General features: G+C 31.9%; 1 protein-coding gene across 1 annotated transcript; it reads left to right on the top strand.

Annotated features, from left to right (window-relative positions):
* The first annotated feature begins 24,072 nt into the window (after nucleotides 1-24,072).
* Nucleotides 24,073-26,407, top strand: LOC111001139 (cytochrome P450 6B5). The gene is made up of 2 exons (XM_022270862.2): nucleotides 24,073-25,520; nucleotides 26,118-26,407. The coding sequence occupies exons 1-2, from the start codon at nucleotides 24,155-24,157 to the stop codon at nucleotides 26,282-26,284; spliced, it is 1,533 nt and encodes a 510-aa protein (XP_022126554.2). The 5' UTR covers nucleotides 24,073-24,154; the 3' UTR covers nucleotides 26,285-26,407.
* Nucleotides 26,408-27,900: the final 1,493 nt, after the last annotated feature.

Here is a 27,900-nt window from a genome sequence, read left to right as displayed (position 1 = left end):
CATATTTACTTAATCAAAGTTCGCTATAAAAGGTTTTGGTTTCAGGCTATTACTTTGTATTCATTGTTTAAGCATACAATGCGTAATTCGCTTCTCTTCACTATACAAATAACAAACACGTTTAGATTATTTTCATCATCGGTCCGAACCAATTCAACTTAGGGTTCTTCAAGAGAAGAGCGTACCATGCGGGTCCATGAGCCTCCGGCCGGTTTTCTGTAAAAAATATATATTTTACAATATTTTAGGCGAAAGATGTGCTGGTTTACTCACTTCACTGTGAGATTTATTGATTAATTATTATTAATTGAGAATTTTTTATATAAGCTTAGAGAGATTGAATTAAAAACTTCGTCAGTGAAAACAGTCTCATAAATTTTGTCATAATTTTCATTATACACGTACATAAGTACGATAGATTTTTTATTCACAGGTGTATGGTATTAATTAGAAACTATAAATTTACACCTTTAATGAACATAATCAATATATCCTATAATTAAATTCATCCCATTATTTTAATTAAGATTCTCTTCTAATAAACCTGCAAGTCATCATCGCGTAGGATATAATCGATTAACCAATAATTATGTATATCCGTTTAGCGTTTATAACGGAAATGCTTGTGACAAGTGTTCAATGATTTGAAATTGATTGGAACTAATGTATCAACGCGGTCCAAAATCTATGCAAGAAATTAACTGTTTCTTCAAGTAAACGAGTACATAACACTCTGTTTATCTGATGGAAGAGTATAATAATAATCAGTGGCGCTACAACCTCTTTAGGTCTTGGCCTCAACTTTCTGAATCTGTTTCATGATCGTTTTTAAATCTAATAGGCAAGAAGGTGATCAGCCTCCAGTGCCTGACACACGTCGTCATATTTTATAACTATTGTACAATTAATTAATTTATATATAATTAACAGCTATGTTATGCTTTCCATTCTTTATAAGTATATTTTAAAAAAATTCACATCCTTACATTAGTGTTTAATAAAAAATGTGTTGATTAATTATACAAGTAAGTAGATTTGCAAATAAAATAAAAAAAAAACAAAAAAAACTTATTTATGTAGGTAACATAATATACACTTATGAACGTCAAAAAAGAAATAAACATTGAATGCTTCTAATTTTACATTTACTGCCAGTTATCCGCCACTCTTTTTAATCGCCAAGTTTTGTTCTTTTACACAACGTTTGTAAGGAGCTGCAACCCTTACACCATGTTCCATATGACATCTTGAGTATTAAAGAATAATAAAATAAATTTAAAAACAAAGTTTTGTCCTCTATCAGCAGGAGGCATGGTGAAATAGGAGCACGCACTTACATTCTCGTGGGAACAACACGCAAATACATAGTAGCAACAACTAATATCAATGCAATGTAAAAAGATGGGAACCCTAGTAAAGATACTAGTCAGTCCCAGATCATCCATAACAAAGTTAAAAACTGTTTAGAGAAAAAAAATTTTGCGGATACATAAACTTTTCTGTTAGTCGGGTAATTAAATTCCAAGAATATTCTTTCTATAGGAATATAAGTTTAAATTTTTAATGTTTTTATCTAGAAAAGTTGGTGTGGGAGTTATTTGGAATTCTATCGTATTAGTAATTACTGTTAAGATAGAAAAATGTAGTGAAATTAAATAAATAAATTCTATGGTACGCTGTCACGAACGAAATTATTTAAAAGCATTCTTCCCTTATGAAAAATCTTTGAAAATCCTTGATAATTGTAACAATTAATATATGAATCATAAACTAAGGACCTAGACGTCACAAAGGGCATTATAATTTATTGTTTTATAACCTTATGTTGAAATTACCATTATCAATGAAACAAGGAAAACATTTTCGTAGTAAACGGTGTTTTAAGGAAATATCCATTGTTTACGTAAAGTACATTTATAATATTATTTAATGTTAAACTTGTAAAATTGCATATTTTTGTTATTGTAAAGAGCAGTCTTGGCCTAGTAGCTTCAGTGTGCGACTCTCATCTCTGAGGCGGTAGACTCGATTCCCCTGAAAAAACCAATGGACTTTCATTCTATATCTAACATGGTGAGGAATCCGGCATGCCTTACGCCTGAAACTAATAATTTATCCACAATCCCAGATTGTTTTCAATCAGACCGAGACAGTCGATCGATCTCCTATCTGAATCCCAATAACCAAACCCTTCAAAGACAATCCATTTTTGGCGACAGATAGGATGCAATCTCTACGCTCTTTACACTTATTTGATAATAAATATAAACCAAATAAAGTCAATAAACCCGTACAAATATTAACATATACATTAAACCAAATTATATTATTTTAAATACTGGTTAACATTTTACGATACAATATTGGCACAGGGCAACTGGTCAGTTTCATACAAAGATCTATCCACATACACCGATCCGACCTACCATGGATAGCGTGTATATGGCTATAACAATCCGTTGATAAATGAAAATATATATGAATGTATATCATTATTTTTATTAAAAAAAATCATTTTTCGAATACCACTCGTATTGTCGGCATACTTGGGTGTCGAATACTCGGATACGAGAGCTAGGGATAGCGATGGTTTAAAAAAAATGTACGGGATGCTCGTACGGATCCAAGTTGGCGGCACCGCTACTATGACCCCGCTCCACTCGGATCCGAGATAAGAGCACTTAATGTGTTAAGATAAAAATAATTTGATTCATATTCTGTCTGATATATTTCTTTACAATTTTATCGTTTGGTTTTGAATTAAAACGTATATTAGGAATCCTCCGAGACAATCATAGCGTGCAATCATTAATGAAACGTTTATGTATAATTGTTGTAGATAATACAATCGTTATTAATGTAACTTATTTGTTAAGTAATCATTGCATTTTAGCTACGTAGGACAGTCAGTATTTTCTAAATCGTTGAACGATGTTTACGGTTTTCTATGGTGAAAAATTAGAAAAATAATTGACTAAATAAATAAAAATATATAGCTAAGCACAAACCTTAAAAAAGGTTGAACCTTTTCGAGTATTTTAAATTATATCCTTTAAGTCCTTTGTCATTTTTATTGGAAAATATAGGAAAATACAGATTATTTTATTAAGTTTGGATTTTATTCCAGAAAATCGAACGAATAACGCACTAAACAGTATAAAGTAGTTTAAAGAAAACACTTTTTTAACGGATTAAAGTTATGTATTATTGTAAACTTATAATTATTTAAACATAATTTAAATTTAACCGACGTTTCAAAAGTAAAAAATAAGTAGTAGTTATCTGGAGCTGGATATATTCGGTAGGGGACTGATCAGCTTTAAAGAAGGCCAATCTCGAACGCGAAATAAAGATATTCTTAACCTGAAAAATGTATTATTTCTCGTATTACAATTGTATTAGATATAATTCATACAATTTCAAGATCATTTCGAGCCGGAAACAGTCACCCGGATATAAGTTATTAAATCACAATATCAATAAAACATGCCTCAGTTGAATATGGCAATTAATTATCAATAGCTATGTGTTTCTATGTTAGGTGTTTGAATGCTTTCGTTTAACATTCTTTAATTTTGTAAATCTGTGGATATACAGACGTTTTGTTTGCGATAAGAGTCTGTGGGTGCAAAAAGTACGATGACATCTGGATGGAATCTCTCTGTTGGCCTTAAAGGCAGCTAGGCAGCTCAGCGAGTCTCCTACGACTGAGAGTGCCCTCGCCTTGGACCTTCGCGGGGCGATCAATCGACTTGAACCTAGAGCTAATGTTTAAAGCGCATACAGAATGAAAGATCATCGGTGCACAGCCAGAGATCGAACCCAAGACCTCAAGGATTACAGTTGCAGGCTGCAATATGACAACAATGCAAATTTCGACATTATTTAAGCGAATTTATGTTATAATTATACTATAATTGTTGATATTAAATTGATAATTATGATAACATGTGTATTGCTTTATTGAACAACCTATGTTATTTATTATAAATAAAATAATCCTAAGGTATGGATTAAGTACCAAATAGCTATGCAACACGTAAATAATTATTCGAAAGATATAAGTTCCGAATAAGATACTTCGCATTTCATGACAAATAGCGCTATCTGACAGTCGTGAAATGCAACAATAGTGTTTATCCTACCAATAAGTAATAAATAACTTATTTGGAACCTATCCGGACATTGTGAAACAGACCCTTAGAATTATAAACACTATTTATTAAACGCTCGTTGCTAACAGGCCTACTAATATGAAATTTTATAATAATTAATTGTAAGTATATTTATATGTTGTACGAGCTCAATTAATTAGAATTAAATAATGTTTAATTGAGAGATTATAAGATTTTATCAATGTAGCTACATATGTCATATGATAACAGTTAATTGACAGATGTGTATTCATTTATTCGATAAATATAAGCTGTCTCAAACCACTCTACTGACTTTGCGACCCAATAGTCGTACGTCTTGGCCTAGGAAACCAGAAACTTCAAGGACAATTTCTGTTGTTTTTGCCTTCAACTAGATCTTCGTGTTTTTTATATAATCTTGGTTTAATTTCAGAATACCTTTATCAATTTTAGATAGAAAGATTTATACTTACCATCATCCTGCATCACGCGTCTACGCGTTTACTCAAATTTTCCTCCGTTCTTTTTGATGGGTACAAGAATATCTCAAGAACTTGATTTTAATTACGCATAACTTTTCCTGCGTACATACTGGTAAAACCAAGTATCTAGTAAAACCACATATCGCTATAAGCTAGAAATTTCCACCGTATAAATGTCACATAAACTGACATGATGACACATGGAACGATTCCTTTTAATAAATCCACAAGATTGGAAATGTACTTTTTTAATCTTACTGTGAAATGGATTACTATATATACTATATAATGGTTAACTATATAGTATACGATATCTTATATACATATTATTATTATAATCTTAATGTATATTTAAGACATGTGAGTTAAGTGTGACATCATGGATTACGCTGTAGCCCAACTATAGACTAATAAAATTAATTAATAGTAGTCATTAATAATAAGTGTTACCTTATTTTCTATTAAGGATACTAAACAAACGAAAGTATAGATAGAATAATGCTACTTACAGAGGTATCTATAGAGAAAGTCTCTGTTCTTATAATTGTTTTTGTAGTTAGCTTCTTTTGGCGCGTTAGGGAAAATGGTAAAAGTAAATACCTACGATTGCGCGCGCACACCGTCACAACAAACCGACACCCTAAAGTTAGTTAAAGTCAACAGATTAGTTTTGAAGTCATACTTCTTTTGGCGCGATCGGGAAAAATGATTAAAGTAAGTTTTTATAATACACGCGGACACCGTCACAAAAAACCGACAACCAGAAGTTAGCTAAAGTCAACATTTTATTTTTGAAGTCATACTTCTTTTGGCGCATTAGGGAAAAATGATGAAAGTAAGTTTTTACGATACACGCGGACACCGTCACAAGAAACCGACACCTTGAAGTTAGTTATAGTTATATTTTAAGTTTTTTCGATTGTCAGTGTCATTTTTTCTATGTACATAAATAAGGCGAAAGATACAATATTCGAAATGATTTTATCTTGATGCTCCAAAGAAGTACCTATTTGTATGATTTTTTCACTTACGACTGTTTAGTTTTAGACAAAAGTGCACTAACACTAATTCAAATGGATTTGTCTTTTTCAATGCTCTCACTAGGTCTGAGGTGCACAGAAGTTGATGAGCGTCGACATTCACGTGATGGTGGACCTTTGTTCGTAGACTCTAGCAATTTGTTTAATAATAATGGCGACGTATTCAATAAGTAGAAAACTGAACAATTGGCTTTAGCTTAATTTTGTACCACATTTAACTGGAATTTATTTTACAGAAGCAACAACTATTGTTAACACAACAATGACCAGGAAAACAGAAACAAATTTATTGCTTTTTTTTATTTTCAAAGCTATTAAAAAATATCTAGACTTCAAATATAAAATGATATTATCCTTTTGTCTTGTGAAACATTGCACTTGTCTTTTGTTATATTAAGATGTTTTTAATATTGAAGCTAGCTACGATAATCATGGTTCACACATTTATAATACTTTTTATATAATATTGTATATTATAATAATACATTGCAATTAATATGTAAATTATACAGCAATTTTGATTTAAAGGTGTGCGCGTGTGTCATGCTAATCGTCTGTAAAGGATTACAATTAAATAGAAAAAAAAGTATTAGTGGCGCTACAACCTTTTTAGGTCTTGGCCTCAGATTTCTGAATCTGTTTCGTGATCATTTTTAAATCTAATAGGTAAGTAGGTGTATTAATTAAATTTATTTTATAACTAAGTATATCTAACGGTTTTAATAAACGATTGTAAAATGAATATATATTTACATATTGTATATGAAGTTCTAAAGAAATCTAAATAAATTTTCATCTTGCAGATCGGTCCACGGTAGAACAATGCTTGGATTGGACCAATAATTTGTTGTTTTATTTGAGTTTTAATAAATCAATTATGCTTAGCCATGAATTATTATTTTATACAAATTATAAATTTAATATTTTTTCACGCTACAATTAATTCCATATAAGTTTATGTATTTTTAAGTTATAGGTAATGTCAAGTAATGCGTACGGGGAATTCTATACGTAGTTCAATGTTCGCACACAGGGACATAAGGCAGTATTCTCGCTTTATAACCGTCTTTAAATCGTACAATTTCGTTACAGATAACGAGTGTCAGAAAATATATGTCTTATATGGAGAAATATCGTCACTCCATAGATATGGTATCGTCATTACCTTAGTAGGCGTCATGTGGTTAGAGTACGTCCACAAAATACACGAATTATCGTATAGCATTTAGGTTAGGTAGATTCCTTATAACATTAAACACTTTAAGCTTAAATTATAACGAGCAGCGGGTTCAAGGCACCGATCTCACTTTTAATCACAATTTACTCAATCACAAATCACAATCAACTCGGGCCAGCTTCTCATCACCACAGTGGTCCACTGAATACACACTAAATCCGGGAACTCCTTTCCATTCCCTAAACGAACAGTCCAAAGTCAAATCAAATCAAAAATAATTTATTAATGTAGGTAATGTAGTGTACATTGTACAGTGTATGTACCTACGACAAAAAAGAAATATACATTGAATGCTTATAATTTTACATTTACTGCCAGTTCTCAAATCAAGGGCGTAGAACGGAAGAGAAGAACTGGCAATAAACTCTCCGCCACTCTTTTTAACCGACAAGTTTTCTTTTTATTATCTGGGAGTGCGAAGGTAAGCCGCCTCTCATTTCCCAAGAGAATCACTATAAAAGGTCCAACCGGATGTTTGCTTGTGCACCACGACACTCACACATAGGCTAGAAGAAAAGGATGTGAAAATACGCTTAGTGCTTTAAATATTTTACTAGTTATAATGTGCATTTTATATTTTATTTATGTACAAAAAAATAAACATGTTAATTTTAATATCCACATGAATTCCAAACAATAAAATAATTTTTTTACAAAAATGGGTTTTGTTATTACACACATAGTCTGTTTCATATCCGGCTGTATGGACCATTTGGGTGCATGCTTCCTCCGGAACTTTCCATTTGGATCTGTTTTTGTTATTATGTTATATGTATGTATAAGTTTTAATTCATTAAAAAACGTAATTTTTGGATGGCAATCTTAGGCCATTGAAGCTGCTTTATTTATTTTATTTATTATTTATTAACACTTCGTTACATTACATTAATATAAAAATTTAACATAGTTAAATAAAAAGGAGAGCAACTGGGGACCTTATCGCTTTCGAGCGATTTCTTCCAGACAACCACTTTTATTTAAGTTCCTTACAAATTTAGCCATGATTTTAGTTGGTTCTAAATATTCGTGAATAAGCCATCAAATACCAGTCTTAGGTTAGAGGGAGAAGGAGTTATTTACCTCTTTTATCCTACAGGTTCTCGGAACTATGAGGGTAAATTGCTATAACAGGAAATCTGACCACTGGTAATGATTACCTTTGAAAAGAAACTATCGTCTCATTAAATTGTTCTATCGTCGAATTGATAACCTCCTTCTATTTGAAATTAATGAAAATCGGGTATGCTTTTTACCATAAATACCTCTGTAAAACTTAACTATTCGCGCTATAAAAAACCCTTTCATCTCTGGCCATCAGATCAGATTTCTGTATCAGTTACGTTATCAAGTTCCTATTTCCTTCTGTGGCCGACTTTTTTTTTCGACTAAGAGCAGTGTTGGCCTAGTGGTTTCAGCATGCGGCTCTTATACCTGACGTCGTAGGTTCGATACCCGGCTGTGCACCAATGGAGTTTCTTTCTATGTGCGCATTTAAGATTTGCTCGAACGGTGAAGGAAAACATCGTGAGGAAACCGACATGTCTTAGACCCAAAAAGTCGAAGACGTGTGTCAGGCACTGGAGGCTGAGCACCTATTTACATATTAGATTTAATAATGATCATGTAACAGATTCAGAAATTTGAGGCCAAGACGTAAAGAAGTTGTAGCGATGTATTTTTAATATTCCGACTGCATTTAATTGATTCACTCTTACGTCATGATGATGATAAGCAATGAATAAATTAAACAAAGCAATCAACATTTTCATTTAAGTTTTTCATTAAATGACGATTAATTGGTCAATTATAATGGCTAGTATTCACTACTTGTATAGGTAGGCATCAATATACGCAGTATAAAAATCATAAGTTTTATTGTTATATCTGGAATTTGATTCCACCATAGACTGTTTATATGTACTTTACCAGCTACTGCCTAGCCTACCTTTTTACATGCCTGTGACTGTTTGGTTTTCCGGAATGAAAACTCTTTAGAGTTTTCTGTGATTTTTCTCTGTAATGCGGCTTTGTAGGAACTTCTCGAGGTGGTTTTAGTGGACATTATTCACCTAGTCTCTGAATACCAGAGATCTCAAACAAAGTCAGATAATATTTTCTCTAGAAAATTCTACTAAGGGACAACAATATTAAGAAAATGCTTTTTTATTCAAAATAATTTATTGCAAGAATACGGTACAAAAATGTTACGGTGGTAAGTTCGCATTGGCTTTCAAATTTGTCCCAGGCCCAGGCCATTTTATCAACTACATAATTGCTAACTTCATAGTAAGCCTTTTTACACAGCTTTTCTTTAAAACATTTCTTAAATTTATTAATAGGCAGAGCCTCAGATAAAAGAGCCTCTGGTATTTTATTAAAGAAGAGAAATATCCCTTTTTCTAAAAAAGAGTTTTTATTTTTTATTTTATTTGTACGTATATCATACATAGTATAGCTTAGGTAATAGACAAGTGAAACTGTTCGCCATTTTTGTAAAAACGAGGATTAATGCAGATTCGACAAAGACAAGAAAATTGATTTTAACGACATATTGAGAGAATGGCTGATTCTAAATTTAAATATTAAACTAAACATTAGAATACTTTATGGCTAGACTATAGACTATGTAACAGTTACATCCATCCATTTTGAAAGGATGACGAGTTACAAACAAATAGAGAAGAGCTTTATAAAATTGTCTAAGTAAAATTGTATTATGTATGGGGAACTACAAAACCCCAACCTCAACCTTGAAAGCCTCCAAGGTTTATTTAAATGGAACTTTCTATTAGTACAATTTTTTATCTTTAATTAATTCACTTCCTTGAATTAAAATTCGAAACGAATTGGTAATTCATTAAATTGTAAAATTCCGATTAATAAAGAAATTATTGAATCATTCAATAATTATGACGTAATCCAACTAAAAGTTATTACTTTTTTAAAATATATGTATTCATTTTCCATGAAAAAATAACAATTTAAAAGCGTCACGTTGTTTGTCCGCTATGGACTCCTAAACTACTAAACCGATTTCAATGAAATTTGCAGAACGTGTGCAATTAGTTCCAACTTAAAAAATAGGAAAGCTTCCATTTATAGAATTCTTATGTTTAGTGTCACTGAGCTCCTCTTAAACGGCTGGACTGATTTGAATGTTTTTTGTATGCATGGAGCCCTGGATGATTTAGATTCACAAATCAGCCCTGCAGATGGCGCTGCAGTCGGTACTTTCATACTTTACTTAATATCCTGATCGCTTGAAATACTGTCGGGTCCGCTACTAATTTTGTAAAAAAAAGCTAGTTTCATGATAATCATTTAGTTATTTTATTAACATTCATTCATTGACAATATACGTTTAGATAAATTTCCATTTGGGGCTCCATGTTATTTTTTTAGAACAGGAGGTAAACGCGTAGGAGCCTCATCTGATATACGGATACACTCAATGCCTGGCTCGCGTTGCCTTTTAACAATATTTTATGGTATCACTAGCCAAAATTAAGCAATACAAGAAGAAGTTTGAAGATTAACCCTAAGATCTAAGGCGACAAACCTTGTCTAATCCGTATTATTGGATGGAAATTCTCTGGAAAATGTGTACCTCGATGGAACGCCCGAACCCTTTACAAAGTAAATGAATGTAATACTTAAACAGATGATTCCAACAATATACTTAATTTTATAATTTTGTTTAAAATCCAGCTTGTGCTTTCTCGTTTCTGTCATAATTCTCCTTGTCCTCTTTGCCAGCCCCTTGCTTTCTGTCAATTGTCATTTGTCAATACTTTATCTCTTATCCCACTCACTATCGGTGTATTATGGTAATATATAAAGCTTAAAGTGTTAATGAACCTTCATGCTTTGAGGTCGTTTGGAAATTAAATATTAACAATTATGTCATTATTTTAGTATACGAGTTGTTTAAATTAATACTTCATTTGTTTACAAGAGCTTGCCTAAGTCAAGGTCTTTATTAATTTAATTAAAAGTCTTCAGTATCTGCTTCAGGATTTATGTTTTTTTAAACGCAAGAGTCAGCATGGTTTCTCAAAGATCCCGATTCCCGCTTCACCTTCCTTCCATAATATGTTTTACGAATATACAGGAGACCTGGACATCAATGCGTGATCTAGCTACTCGAGAGTTGTGTAATTGTCTTAATATCTTGCTCAGGTCACATCAGGTATCAATAATCATTTTGTCTCATGATTTTTTTTAATTCCATAATTGAGATGTGATGGAGAGCATCGTGAAATACAAATATTTTGTAAAAAAATGCTTGATAATTTAATAATAAATAAAAAATAGATTTTCTGTTTCTGAAATATTTTTCTCGTGTACAATCAGCCTACAGATACAACAAGTATTAGTGTTTTTTGTGACAATCGGAAAGCAATCAAACGTACGTTATTGATATAGGGTGTAGGCTCAAGGCATTTCCGTTTCCTAACGGATCACGACTATGATATTAATATAACAATTCATTTTTATTGTCTTATTAACTTGATTGAATAATTTATTGTTTAAAGTTTCTAAATGGTTAAAAGACAAATACTTATGAATAATCGTACGATAACTGTGATAATGAATGTATACTAATAGTTCAAAGACAAATGGGTTGTGGGCCCATGACAGTTTTTCACACAACATAAAACAATTCACAAAATAAAACGTAAAATATTTAAATACATATTTTAGTCTTTATTGTAGGATATATATGTTATTGTAGGACACAATCTGTCTGCACATGCAATGAGTCATGAATCCGGCCGGTTCTATTTCTTATAATTGATTTGAGCAACTTATCAATTACAATGACTATGAGTTTTTGGGCGTCCCCAAAGTGCCTTTAAGATTAAGTATGGGATTAGATTGTCTATCACAATCATCGCTGTTTACATTTAATTACTTTATTATAACAACACAACGACAACAAAAATAACAATAACAACAGAAACAACAACAACAACATAACAATTATCTGGATGGGCCTTTAGTAAAAATGTTTGTGGAAAATTTTCTTAATTGGCAAGTAGCATTCTGTGACTGATATCTTACGTATACCGGTTTCCTCGCGATGTTTTTCGGAGTTAATTGCGCATTTAGTAAGAAAAATCTATTGAAGTTTATTGTAAGTTGCCGCGCGTAGACGCCCATTTTCGTCCAATATTAGTTCTGGCAATTAAACCAGCTAGCCACAGCCACAGGAAACTTCCAGAAGCTCACAAGTTTGCTGTGTACTTCGCAGGCTTCACAGACAGACTGCTACTTCGAGGACTTCTGTTCGTTGGGAATTCACATTCCAAGTGGGCAGGTGAAACTGAAACAGCTTCTGCACAAGGTACTTTCTGTCACACTGGACAAAGAGATGTTTATTAAGGAGACAGTGGCCCGTAATCGTCCATTTCTTTAGTTAACTTTAGATTTGGAAGTCGCTTTGTCACTAAGGAAAATATTTTGAAATGTCCACTCGTGCACAGACGCGATTTGAACTCACGACCTTAAGAGAAGGCCACTAAGCACACGTCTACAAAAAAAATCTAAGCTAATTTTTGGACCTATTGAGGTCCTGGCGTAAGCATTGCCTGTCTTCTAAACTAAAAAAGGTAGCAGGGCTCATTACTAATTTCCTTGAGAGCGGTGTTTTTCAAAAATTTTTGTGTCCAGCCTTCTTATGCCTATGTAACAAACATAAATTATAATATTAGAAAATTACTTGTTTCTTTTGAATACTTAACTGATAGGTTCTAGGAAGAATTTATTAAGAAATTATTAACAAAACACTTTTTTTTTTAAACAGAAAAACATACAAATTCCAAATAATTTGAATAAACTTTCGAATAGCTTATAATCAAATAATTAATAATATAACTGTTCCCCTGAGAGAGTGGACCTTAATACTAGAATACTTGAATATTAGAACCATTCTATAGTACTTCTAAAGAATCAACTTTTAATAAGTATAAAATGTATTATAAAAATGGAGCAAGCAGCCTCATAAATCTTTACCGGAAGTTGTGTGACAATGATAATTATACAATAATCTATGTTAAGGATACAGCCGTACACGGCTATTAATAAATATTGAATTCGCTTTATTTAATGAGTTAGGCCAACTAAAAAGTCCTCATTTTTTATTAGATTCCATAGACTAAGCACAAACTATGGCTCCCTTACATAATACCATAACAATGTATGTTTTAATCTTATTTTTTAATTTATTTTGTTATTACTTAATATGTTATGTGGAGCATGTAATGGTTGCAGCTCCTTACAAACGTTGTGTAAAACAAAAAATACAATTTTATTGTCACAAAGAGTGGCGGAGAGCTTATTGCCCGTTCTTCTCTTCTGTTCTACGCTCTTGATTTAATTTTATTAATTTAATTGGCAGTAAGTTTTAGTATTAGACATTTTTGACGTTCGTAAGTGTACATTGTGTTACCTATATGAATTAATGATTTTGAATTTTGAATTTCGAATGGAAGTTTTTGTAAATCGTTGTCGTTATAAAGAAGCAGAAATCCATAAACACGACCGACTACAGATAAGATAACTTAACTAACTATGTAAAATAAAATTCCAAATTTAAATAATTTTTATAATAGTGGCCAGTTCTCAATTTTTTTTTTAATTTAGGCCAGTTCTCAAATTCAAAATGACAATGTACATAAAGTAATCCGGAATTATTTTGCGTATCCGCTTGGTGAGGTCAGCAAGTCAAAAGTTCCGTTGCCAAGAATGATTAGACCCTAGGGCTCTTGACCTCACCTTGGACAATTGCAAATATTTGTTCACATATGTCGCGTTACATATGCATATGTATATAGAATTAACAATCCGATTCTAGAAACGAATATTTATACAGTTGACAGTTAGGATTATTTATTTATAAAATCCCGCAAAAACAAAGATTATTGCACATAGATGACGCGAGATTTGTTATCATTTAATCATTTCATAATTGATAAGTAATAATTAATAAAGAACAATTAAAATATTTAAGATAAAAATTGTATTATCATGTAATGTCGTTTGTTATCTTTGAAAAATCTAATTGTTTTTGACCTCCGGGAATAAGACGTAGCCCTAATTGCAAACTTCACCACTTTTTTTTTAATTTTCATTGCTTTTATCTTTTCCAATAGTTTCACATCAAATAGGATGGAAAAGATAAAAGCAATGATGATCTTAGGGTCCTTCAAGAAAAGATCGATTCTTAAAAGGCCGGCAACGCGACTCGCGAGCCCTCTGGCATTGAGTGTCCATGGGCGGCGTTTGCCCCCTGTTCTATAAAAAAAAGGATCACAACTGACCCGCGACTACTGAGGAACCACGTTAAAAAAAACGCGCTAAGTTCACTACCTCATGGCGTTGCGCCACCTGGTGGCCTACCACTAGGTGGCATGGAAACGTGTCAAATTATGTTGACATTGAATAAAAAAAATTGTATACGGGAGTGATGGGGAACTTTTAAATATTATATATAATTATGTTTTGAACAATTTTACTGATCATATTAAATTAACCGGACTATTAAGTCAAAATTTTTGACATGCACTACTAAGTTTCGATTGAGTATAGGTATACCTATAAATAAAATATAATAATAAAGATTTAGACTTTTAAAAATGATTATATATTTAAATACAACATTTTACTTAGATTACGTTTAAAGATGTGTACAAACAGATTTTTAAAATGTACTACTCACAAAAACCTTATAGATTCCAGTATTCTTATTTAAACATACATTTTTTGCAGTCGGTTCAAACTCTTAATACGATTTTCACCTTCCTTTAAAAAATACGAAATTACTCGAGTTACACTTAATTTACTTTTTGAATGCAGAAGAACCAACATCCAAATATGTGAGAACTTTGATAATTTGAATGTATAGTTTTACAATCAAATTTTGCTTGTAAATTTTAACGCCTGCAAAAAACATACAAATGTTTTTGCTAATATTTTTTTTCGTGGCATTAACTTATTGATCTAACTGGTGACACAACCCATTATTCCAACCCTAATTAGTTACAAACTGAAAGTCTTTTACTTATTACTGTTTTTTCTTATTTTATATCAAAAAAAGTATGTTCCATATTCATAATAAATTACAGTTAGTTACATTGGGCTTAGCCTTGTGTGTAAGAATCATTTATCATAGGCAATTACGTATCAGTGACGGTAGCCAAGCCTAATAACCAATTCGACTTCAGAGTCCTTCAACAAAAGAGCGTAACAATTCTCACTCGAAAACCCTCTGGCATTAAGTGTCCATCACTAAAAATCAGGTGAGCCTCCTGACCATTTGCCGCTGTTCTATAAAAAAAACCGTGCTGCATGGAGCGTCTTCAACGCCAATTTTAAGTAACGTAAAAGACCTGACAATACCCTTGAACAGAATAACTGACTCCTGGTGACATTCTGGACAGCATATGACGGGTTTACTCTTTTACGGCTCACGCTCTTCTTCCTCTTCAGATCAACCAATCAGAGAATCATCAGAGAATTCCTCTGCAATTAATACACCTGTTGAAATGTTTATATTCCGCCATTTGTTTGAGTGGCACACCTTTATGGCTAAACTGGTGGAACTGTTTATGTGACATAATAATAACTTGGCGATTGAAAAGAGTGGCGGAAAGTTTCTTGCCAGTTCTTCTTACCCGCTCTACGCCCTTGACTTGCTAGTATTTAATGTAAATTTACACTTATTTTTTTTATTTTTTTTGACGTTCTTAAGTGTACTTGTTTACCTATATGAATAAAGATATTTTTGAGTTTGAGTTTGAATTATTTTGTTATTTGCAAGAATATGATAAAATTAACGTTCTACATTTTAAACTGCGCATATTATGGGCGTAAAATTTGACTTTTATAATTAAAAGGTCAAAGAACATTATATTATCAACAATATCATAGTCCATTCTTGTATTATTTTATCATCACATAGCAACATTATTAAAATATATTATTTAAATATCAAAATAATAATCGTTTTTTTTTCAAGATTAGCATACTAAGTCGATTTTTAAGAATTCTATTAAGAAATTAATAAAACCCCATTTGCCAGGGTATGAAATAAAATAGAAATCAGTGGCGCTACAACCTCTTTAGGTCCTAGCCTCAGTTTTGTGAACCTGTTTCATGATATTTTTTTTTTAATCTAATAGGCAAGTAGGCGATCAGCCTCCAGTGCCTGACACACGTCTTCGACTTTTTGGGTTTAAGACATGTCGGTTTTCTCACAATGTTTTCCTTCACCTTTCGAGCAAATGTTACATGCGCACATAGAAAGAAAGTCTATTGGTGCTCAGCCCGGGATCGAATCTGCGACATCAGGTATGAGAGTCGCACGCTGAAGCCAACACTGCTCTTAACAGGGTATGACCTCAAATTTATTCATACTTCTCACTAAAATATTTGTTAATATAAAATGATTAAAATATTGAAGGAGGTATTTCGATCCTAAAACAAATTAAATTGTTTGTGAATAATTTAACTACGGCTTTGAAGCAAACTCAATATCCTTCATTAAAAGTAATCACGAGTTTAGGTTTATTTGAAGAAAGACCAAATGAATATTGAGTTTCAACGCTTAATTGTATTTGCTATTAATGAGACTAAATAATACAATTGCTGTGTTTTCAAACTTAGTACGCACTATAACATTTGGGAACCGTCTCCGAGAAAAATCAATATGAGATGCGATCTTCTTTTTTTTACAATTTTTTATCGTTTTGATATTAAGTGTAATTAATTTTAAATAATTTCCGCGGATCTTCTGCCACTGCGGTCGTTTCAAAAGAGAAACGCAAATGTCTACGCAAATACAGATGCGGTGGGACAAGTCTTGAAGAAAATTTGACATTTAGCCATCTTTATTGTTTTCTTAAAATATTATCAAGGATATTGAGACATATGTCACGCCGTCTTAAAAACTGCTGGCAATGTTGGCGTTTTGTTTCACATCTCTTCGACACGTTAGAAGAAAAATTCGGGGCGTGGTAGGTCGACTCTAGTTTCTATTACTTATAAAGTTATTATATAGTTTCTATTTATCGTCTTCTAAATGAATTCTTTACAGAAGCGGAAAGTATCTTTCGTATGCGACAGTAGTTTATTTATAAAATTATTACGTCAAGTAAATAAAGTCAAATATGATATCGCATGATGATATGTGTAATAAAGTTTTTTATTTATTTATTTATTTATTTAAGTCTACAACACCATTCATTTTACGAAATCTACTGAAAATTTTATAAAATCTTCTATCTAATATGTGCGACAATATATGTAAACATAAGTTTTGCAAAAAATAGGAATTAAAGAAATACAAATAAAAACAAATACACAAGAAAAGACAAATAAACAATAAAATAAAATCACCAAGAATGTTTGGTACTTAAAGCAGAGAAAAAAAAACATCAGCAAAACAGAGAATTAGGTTCGAGAAAGTCACCCAACAATGCTTTTTCTAAAACCAATCAGCCCACTACCGAATATATCCAACTCCGGATAAGTTGTGTTCAATCCGTTAAAGTCGCAAAGATTTTTTTTTTAAGAATTTATTTATTTATTCACACTTCGTTGCTAGAAAGAAACACAAATAACACAATACATATAAATTACAAGGGATGCAACAGGCGATCTCTTCCAGGCAACCCTAGTAAGAAAAGAAAACTATTATAATACTACTAAACTATTATATAATAAAAAAAAATGATGAGTGCAAGAAGTGCATAACTAGAAGTAACATAAAAAACAAAATATGTTTTTATAAAAAACAAAATATGTATTTGTTTTTTATATAACTAGAAGTTATATAAAAAACAAAATATATTTATATTAATCTATAGAACCTTAATCTAGAGAAAATAAAAAAAACAATATTAATAACTAACTAAAACTAAAAAGCTAATCTTACAGATTCAAGAATAGCAAATAGTGAATTACATATACAAAAAGAAGAGGAGATACAAGAATTACACAGGTCACGATTGATCAGGATATGATGAACTTGGAAAATATTGGTGATTAGACCTAGGTAATGAGTATGGGACTACAAATTTTAATACCTTGTAAGAGGTCACTGATCTGTATATGATTATTTAGCAATTTATGTAAGAAGTTAGTTCTTTCTTTTTATATGGATTGGATGGATGGATACGGAAGTAATTCGAGATAAGTCCAGTCATTATTACATTACATTTAAATTACTACGAATGATTTGCAAATATTATTACGATAGCGAGAAATTAAATTTTCTAAAAATAGTAAAAATTCAAAAATATATTTTCAAAAAACAAATATCATAATGAAATGGCAATATTTTTTACTAAATTATAATCATGACTTGTAATATTTTAGATAAAATGATAATGAAATGAATATTTAAGACTTAATTTTTATCAATTTATCAGTGGATGATTTAAATGACTGATAAAGTTTAGATGATACCTGATGTACCTAAGTATTAACTTTCTTGAAAACAAAATAATAAACAGCCAGTCCTGATGTAAAAGAATAATACACAATATTCTATTTTCTTTAACTAACTTGACTTGAATTTTTATAGAACATGGGGAAAATCAGGAGGCTCACCTGATGTTAAGTAATAATCTATATATACTTCTTATATATAAAATTCTTGTGTCACGGGGTTAGTAACCGAACTCCTCCGAAACGGCTCGACCGATTCTCATGAAATTTTGTGTGCGTATTGGGTAGGTCTGAGAATCGAACAACATCTATTTTTCATCCCCCTAAATGTTAAGGGTGGTCCACCCCTAAATTTTTTTATTTATTTTTTAGACAAAATTTTTTGTTTTTATTTTTTTACTATACACCTCTACAATCATCCCTTTTGTTTTTTTTGTTAATTATAAACTTTAATTTCTTGGCACAAAAACATGGCAAAACAACGTTTGCCGGGTCAGCTAGTATATATATAAAAATGAATCCCTATTTCCCTTGGTCACTGCATCACACGCAAACGGCTGCACCGATTTCGCTAATTCATGTTTTATTGTGTTTGTGATTGTCAGGAGAAGGTTCTTATGAAAGAAAAAATTAAGAAAATTTCTCGGAAAATTAATGATTATTTAATCCTGATTTTTGTGAAGATAGAATAGTAATTTTGGTCACCACCGGGATTGAAGCCACAACCTCATCGTGCACTTTATCCCTAAACCAACTCTGCGATTGCTAAGTAGTATTTCGTGGTCTCCTTGATAGCAGCTAAGTGGATAATTATGGGCGGAGTTTTGTTTCAAACGAACCAACAAATCACAAGACAAATTGTTATCTTTATACATATGAAATTTATATCTTTTTTGTTGCTTGAGATACCAAAAAGGACATTTAATATGTATTTTTTATGTATAAAAGAGTCTCATCTGATGTTATGTTTTTATAAGAGTACCGAGAGTTTTTTACGCCGGCTTTTTCTCTCGGCCTACACCCTCTGTCTACTTTGCCGATGAGTAGGGATGCCTACAGGTTCAAATTTAATGACGTGGAATAAGTGATACTTGTCTATCTTATGTTCCATAATAAATGTATTTTTTTTATATGTGATTATCCGTGGGCCCATCACATTGACTCTCAAGCAAAGACTCCTTTTGATGGGCAGCTGACTCCATGGTGGTGGTGTGAGCCTTTGTTGGGGTCCTCAAATAAACTACCTCTGCTTTCCTGTATCTAAATATATTCAAGTGCCTCAGAAAACCTTCCGATTCCCATAAAATTAAGATAGTGTGTACTGCATTATGCTGAAAGTATACTTAATGGAATTTTCAGACTTTTTTGGAAACATCGATCATACAACATCATACACAACCCAAACTTACATATTTGTTAACCTACTGAATGCTGTCTCCGACACTATCGACATATTTGTATGTTCGCAGAGTGAATTCACAGTAGCGATATTGTGTACATGTGTACATGTGTGTGTGTATAATATGTGTTTATAATATTATATATGCACTTTATTATATTTTATTAAATGATTCTCAACATTATCGTATTGGCATAGTCTGTAAGGATAATGTATGTATTTCTGTAAGAAATGGCAACTGGCGGCCTTATCGCTTTCGAGCGATTTCTTCCAGGCTTATGACATTACATTCACAAGCAATTTTAATTTCTTTTGTAAATAATGTAATAACAGATAATTATATTTTCCAAAAACACGTATCATAATGAGAAAGCAATATTTTTTATTAAATTTCATCGTGACTTGTAATATTTTAGATAAAATGATAGGAATATTTAATTTTCTTCACTTTATCAGTGGATTATTTATTTGATTGATAAAGTTATGTAACAAGATAATGTCTAGACTTTATTGTTTAAATATTCAAGAGCCCGTTGAATATTTATTTAATTACGCAAAAAATCTATGTATATAATGTTAAATGTATAAATAAATGTTATGTTGATTTGTTTACGCTTCAAAAACTCAAAAAGTTCTGCACTGATCGATCTCAAATTTTAGCATGATATGTATTTCCGCATCAAGGATTGTTTGCATCAGTCACATATCCACGACCGTGAAAAAACAGTTTTTCGATCAGCTGTGTGACTACGCACCAAAGTAAGTATAACAAAGTGTGATTAGTTAAACAATTAACACGGCTGATTAGTCAAGATGAAGGAATTAGATTTTCATGAGTAATGAAGAATTCGTCTTCCGCCTTCTCAGTTTTACTTAGTCTATAAGTACGATGTTACAGCAGTGTCAGCCAAGTGCCTTTAGCGTGCGATTTTGAGGTTTTGAAGTTCGAAACCCGGCAGGGCACAATTGGACTTTCTTTCTATGTGCGCATTTAAGATTCGCTCAAGCGGTGCAGGGAATTATCGCGATGAAACTGGCTTACACCACAAAATAAAAAAATGCAAAAAGTCGACGGTGTTTGTCAGGCACTAGAGGACAATCACCTACTTGACAGATTATTTTTTTTTATTTTAGGAGCAACAGCTGTGTTTTCATCATTATTTTTAGTTGTATTATAAATTAAAAAAATATATATTATTGGTGAAAGAAATTAAAGACACTTTTATAATTATAACTTGTATTTGTGATAAATAAATATTATTTTTAGTTCATTTTAATTTTATTTTATTTATATCGTAATAATTTCACGGGACAATTAGTTAATTAATCGAATCGCGAAATATGAATGTGTAAAGTGTGTGATATGTAAATATTCCCTTGACGGAAAACATTTTTCATTTTACGTCGATAGATACTAGTAATTTAATAGAAAAAAATATTACATAAAATGTAGAGTCACTAAACAATCAAAACATTGTATATACATTAAAACTATGACACGTTTAACATTTGATATTGTTTATCTACTACTTACAATCTTAATGACCATCGTGATAGTATTTATTATAATTAATGTAAACATGTACCTAGTAAGTAGTAAGTAAACAAGTAGGTATATAGACCAGTAACTATCTATCAGAAATATCAACAACTCTTTGATCTATGCTTAGAGGGATTTATTCATTTCAAATTCATATAATAATGAAATACTCAAGTACCGCTTCAAAAGAGCAGATTAGCAATGTAATTTTTTTTTGTAAAACGGGCAATCGGGCAGGAGGCTCAGCTGATGTTAAGTGATACCGCCGCCCATGGACACTCTCAATTCCGGAGAAATCGCGGGGGCGTTGCGGACCTTTTAAGTATTGGTACGCTGTTTACTTGAAGGACCCTAAGTCGAATTGGTTCGGAAATACTTCAGTGGGCAGCTGGTTCCACAAAGTGGTGGTGCGCGGCATAAACTGCATAGAAAAACGCGCGTTTGTGGAACGGCGCACGTCGAGGTGATACGGGTGGAATTTTCCATATAGAAAAGAAAAAAAAAACGTGTGTGTACTTTTGTACACGCGTTAACTTCTAACTACTTTCAGGTACCTACAAAAAAAAATATTCTACGTTTGAAGAAAAAATTACACTAAGAAAAGAATAAATTTACTCTCATCATTTTTCCCCAACGTGTAAAAAGAAGTATAACTTCAAAATTCAAATGTTGCCTATAAGTAACTTCGGGGTGTCGGTTTTTTGTGACGGCGTGCTCGCGAATCGAAAACAACTACTCTAATCGTTTTTCGTCTGACGCACCAAAAGTTTTAATTCAAGAATAGGTGCACGACCGGGATTGAAGCCGCAAACCCACCGAGCACTTTATCCCTAAACCAACTCTGCGATTACTAAGCAGTATTTCGTGGTCTCCTTGATAGCAGCTAAGTGGATAATGAGGGGCGGAGTTTTATTCCAAACGTACCAACAAATAATAGGACTATTATCTTTTTACAAGTCATATCATTTATATCTTATTTATTGCACGAGATACCAACAAGGACAATTAAAATCTATTTTCTTACACGAGGCAAACTGGTAGAAGGTTCATTTGATGAAAGAAGGCTCGCAAGCGCGTTGCCGGCTTTTTGAAAATGGTACGCACTTTTCTGCAGTGGGCAGCTGCTTCCTAAGGAACGCTCAGTTTTGCAACGACGAGCGAGGGTGTGTTGATGTGTTGATGTTTGTGTTTCTCTAGATTTGACTGCCGTGCGTCAACAATGTATTGAGTTTTGACAGAAGGTCCGGACGCTTCCGATAGATCGCGGGTCTTGTTTCGAGCCTTACCCAAAGTCGACGATATTATGCAGATTTGAATTATACAACATAATACATAATTAATATATTAATAACTCTTATAAGCGATCTATTCCGGAACCCATATAATAAATATAGTAAAGCAAAAGAGAATTAAACCGAAAAATGTAATATAATTTAATAAAATTAATTTATATTGTATATTTTACTAAACTGACTTTCGAATAAATCTGATAATACTCAAGGTAATGATAAATTTTATGCATTTAATGCTATAACAGCCAACAAAGAAGCTTTTAATGACAAAGTTTGTACGTGATTATTTTGAGGGAATTTTTGTAGCTTCGAATCATTTATTTAATACTCTAGTTTTATGTACACTTAATGTAATGTACACAAAATATAATACAATGTTTTGAAATCGATTGTTATACGAGAAGGAATGTAAAGGACCACAACTGCCACCATGGCAGCATTGCATTGTCGATTGACAGCCCCGTAAAAATGACAAAATAATATATATATATATATATATAATTGCTATATATAATAATATAATTGCTTATGTCTGCCGGCTCATGCTTAGAAACCTTGTCAAAAGGAATAAAATAAAAAAGGGCTAAATGTAACTCTGACTATTCAAGATATGAATATATATGAAACGCACGCTTGGCAGATCAAGATAATATAATAAGAAAAATAGTCTGCCACCATCTTAACGCTGCGTTTGTTAAGAGCGCTTTGGTGTCGATAAAAAAAGTTTCCTATATTTTCCTAAAACATTATTAATTGTAACCCAGGCCACTGGTATTTCGAAAGCATGTATTTGAAATTTTTGAATCTAATTTATATACTTAACACATTAACTGCACTTTTCTCGGATCCAAGTGGAGCGGGGTCATAGGCGGTGCCTCACACTCGGATCCGTGCGAGTGTCCCGTTAATTTTGTTTAAACCATTGCCATCCGTAGCTTTTGGATTCGAGTATTCGGCATCCAATGAGCCGGAACACTCGAATCCGAAAAATGTTTTGTTTTATAAAAATAATAATAAACATTCATATTTACTTAATCAAAATTCGCCATAAAAACTTTTGGTTTCCGGCTATTACTTTGTACCTTTGTTTAAGCATAAAATCTGTTAATTTATTTATTAATATTATGATCAGAATTCATACTACAACTACAAAACTTTAAAGAACTGTAATGCCTAAATAAAATTGCGTACATTTTACTCACTGACTTTAACAGTGAGTAAAATGTACGCAATATGTTTTTTGTATTTATGAGGATTCTAAATAATCACAATATGTTCTTATATGTTTCTAATAAATAACTCTCAAACATTTCAGTCTTGTGACATTTGAAATTGGCATACGTTTTTAGTAAATGTAAATTACAGCCCGAACATCACAGTTAATCTACTCTTGCCATTAAAAAAGTTCAATTCGGTCAATCATGCTTTTGTGGACAGTAATAAGAGGATTATCTCGTTTAATAAGATATAATAACACGCACATTATAAACCAGTTGTCGTATCATAGTATGAAGTAAACACGTATATTTAAACCAATTTATTATTCCGTTTAGTTAGTAATATAACTATAACACAATATGTCGGTTCTTACTATAATAATAACTTTGTTTTGTTTATTATTAATTATATATTGGATATCGAGAAAAAAATTCAATTATTGGGTATCAAGGAATGTTATTCAACCTGCAACACTGCCACTGTTTGGTAATTATATGAAATATATTATTTTGAGAAAGTCAATTCATGAAGTAGTAAGGGATGTTTGTGTTAAATTTCCTAAAGAACCTTACATAGGAGTGTACTATGGTACATTGCCAACTTTAATTGTTCAAGAGCCTGAGCTGATCAGACAGATTTTTACAAAAGACTTCTACTATTTCAATGGCCGCGAGGCAAGTGAATATAGTCACAGAGAAGCGAACACAAAAACCCTATTTTTCACAAGCGGAGATAGATGGAGAGTTATCAGACAGAATCTGACACCGCTGTTCTCTTCAGCGAAAATGAAGAAGATGTTCTATCTAATAGAAGAATGCTCCAATGTACTATCGAAGTTACTGGACGATGTATCAGAAACACCGAGTGTCGAGGTCAAAGCTTTGGTAGCACGGTACACAATTGACTGCATCGGATCTTGCGGTTTTGGGATCCAGACTAAAGCAATGTTAGTTGAAAAGAATAATCCTTTCTTTGTTATTGGAGAGAAGATCTTCGAGGCGTCCAATATAAGAGGTTTTAAAAATATGGCGCGCTCTGTATGGCCAGGTTTATTCTACACACTAGGATTTGAATTGTTCCCTTCAGAAGTTACGGAGTTCTTCGATAAAATGCTTAAAAAGGTATTTGAAGAGAGAAATTACAAGGATTCTGGGCGACATGATTTCGTCGATTTGGTTCTGAGTTTGAAACAAAATGAACATTTAGATGGTGATAGTATTAAGAACAGGAAAGGAGGAACGGAGAAGTGTGTTATAGAAGTTGATAATGACTTTTTAAGTGCACAATGTATGCTATTTTTCGCAGCGGGATTTGAAACATCTGCTACTACACTGAGTTTTTTGTTGTATGAGCTGGGAAAAAATTTTGAAAAACAAAAACGGGCGCTTGCAGAAGTTGACGAATATTTTAAACGGAGAAATAAATTGGGGTACGAATGTATGTTTGAGACACCATACATAGAAGCCTGCATCAATGAGACTTTAAGGCTGTATCCAGTTCTTGGTGTTCTGACAAGAGAAGTGATGGAAGATTTTAAACTACCTTCTGGTGTTTTATTAAATAAAGGAGTTCGTATTCATATACCAGTGTATTCCATGCACAGGGATCCTAAGTATTTCCCAAACCCAGATGAATTTATACCGGAAAGGTTTTTAGGCAATGAAAAGGACAATATTATACCGTTTACTTTTCTGCCGTTTGGAGAAGGGCCGAGAATTTGTATTGGTATGTGGTATATAAATATTTTATTAAGGCACAGCATGTGTCACGCTTTCAAGGGGACGATGATTAAATGTTCAAAGAAAAGCATTTGTGCCTTTATAATTTGGGAGACTATTTATAAATAATAAAAGCAATAGATATGTTTACTATTCTTACGGTCTGTTTCACAATGTCCGGATAAGTTCCAAATAAGTTATTTATTACTCATTGGTAGGATAAACAGTATTTTTGCGTTTCACGACTGTCAGATAGCGCTATTCGTCATGAAACGCGAAGTATTTATTTTTGACTTATTCGCAACTATTATCTATCGAATAACTTATGTGTTGCATAGCTATTTGGTACTTTATTAATTTTTTAATAATAAATTTAACATACATTGTGAAATAGGCCCTTATTTTTTGACATTTGTGTACCTATTTGTACATGGCTGATCGTGCGTTTTTTTATAATTAATCAAACTGAATGTACCAATTTATTTGCTAATTAACAGTTATAATTATTATCAATGAAAGAATATATTAATGTTTTTAGCTTAAAACAGATAACACTAACGTGATTATCAGTATACGCTTTTAAAATATTCTTAATTTTTTTCAGGTATGAGATTTGCAAAAATGCAGGTGACAGCTGGGTTATTAACGATCTTAAGGAAGTGTCATATCGGATTGACTAAAGATACAATTACTAAAGTCGATTTTGAACCACGTGGAATAACAACGCAGCCCTCTAAAGGGATCCACTTGAAGTTTACACTAAGGACATAAATGAATGGAAGAAAATTAAATATTTAATGATACTTATTAAATAATACAACATAGAATTTTTATTTCTTTAAATTAATTGTCAAATATGATCTTAGCTTACGAATAAAGCCGGTAATGTTAAAAGAGTTTTTTTTACACCTATAATTTATATGTTTAATACTATCATAATATATTTTATATAATCTTATTATAAAAATAATACGGACTTTTATTTACATACCTATTTTAGATACTTAAAATATTAAATTAAAGCGTTATTCTCCTTACAAAAACAATTTTTTAATTATTAAAGTACAAGGAGGTTTCAATTCAATTTAAGTACATTGTCATTATCTGTGGGGAGCGTGCTGGTTTCGAACCAATAGACCAATGACAGACTTTCCATTTTGGCGCTATTTCGTACATACGAATTTCATTAATTTTTGTTGGTGAAAATCATAGGGATATATAGGAAAGAAAGCCAAGAATTTTTAGCTGAACACTTAAATACACTTTTATATAAAGCGCCCGATAAATTATATCTTCCAACGAAGGTAAGAAGTATTCACTTATTAGATAGATAAATAAAAGTGTATTAAAATATATTAGTTACTAAACGCTATCTCACTAAGTAATGGGAAGACAGGAATTATACAAATTCAAAGACCCCGAAGTTTTCGTATCATCAATTTTAGTTAAAATTTGGAACAACAATTTAACGGGCAAATATTACCAAGTATGTAAACAATACATGGAACTGCGACCAAATTAATGTAGAAATTCTTCCTTCTTTTTGAATTACATTTCTGGGAGATGCACCCAACAAAGAATTGGTATTAACAAATTTGGAATACTGTGTAAAACAATACGACGATGACTTTTCTTTAATAATCTTTTAATCCTAAAACACCCAGTTACTTAAAGCAAAATTTTATGTTCCTCTCTGGCGGTAGTTTTGACTTGCGTTCCTTAGACAACCTAATTCTTGGAACTCCTATTCATAAAACTGAATTATATCACTCCTCCTTTACTGTGCAAAGTATCCTGCTATGGAATTCCCTACCTATTGATATTAGACGAGCTCAGACTTTAAATTTATTTAGAGAGTGTCTTTTTGATCATTTTCTTTCTGCCTCGTAATTAGCTCTGCTAATATAATTCCCTTCTCAGTTAACCTTTTGATTTGCTTTTAAATTTTTGTTTATACATATTTTTATTAGTAGTAACGTATTATTTTTAGTTTTTTTTTATTGTACTCTACCCTCTGTTGGTGTTTCTTTTTCTTTGTTTCACATTAGGGGTGGCTTGAAGAAATCGCTTGCAAGCGATAAGGCCACCCGTTGCCTTATAACTTTTTTAACCTTTTTTTATTTTTGTTATATGTATGTTGAATAAGGTAATAAAGTATTTAAAACATGGCAAGGGGTCTACGACACAAAAAAGTTTGGGGAACTCTGTCCTAGCCTGTTATTCAGGTTCAGCTCATAATTGCGATATTCAAAATGTGAATAATTATTATAATTAATCTGTTTCCATTATATTGCATTTTATATAATTTGTTATATTATATTTATAGGTAGCTATAGCCATGAGATTAAATTAAGAAATGTATGCAACTGCATTAAAAGTATTAAAAC

The sequence above is a fragment of the Pieris rapae genome, chromosome 14 (genome assembly GCF_905147795.1).
Source record: "Pieris rapae chromosome 14, ilPieRapa1.1, whole genome shotgun sequence".
Lineage (NCBI taxonomy): Eukaryota > Metazoa > Arthropoda > Insecta > Lepidoptera > Pieridae > Pieris > Pieris rapae.
Note: the sequence above shows the minus strand (reverse complement) of the source record. Positions and strands in the feature narration are given on the sequence as shown.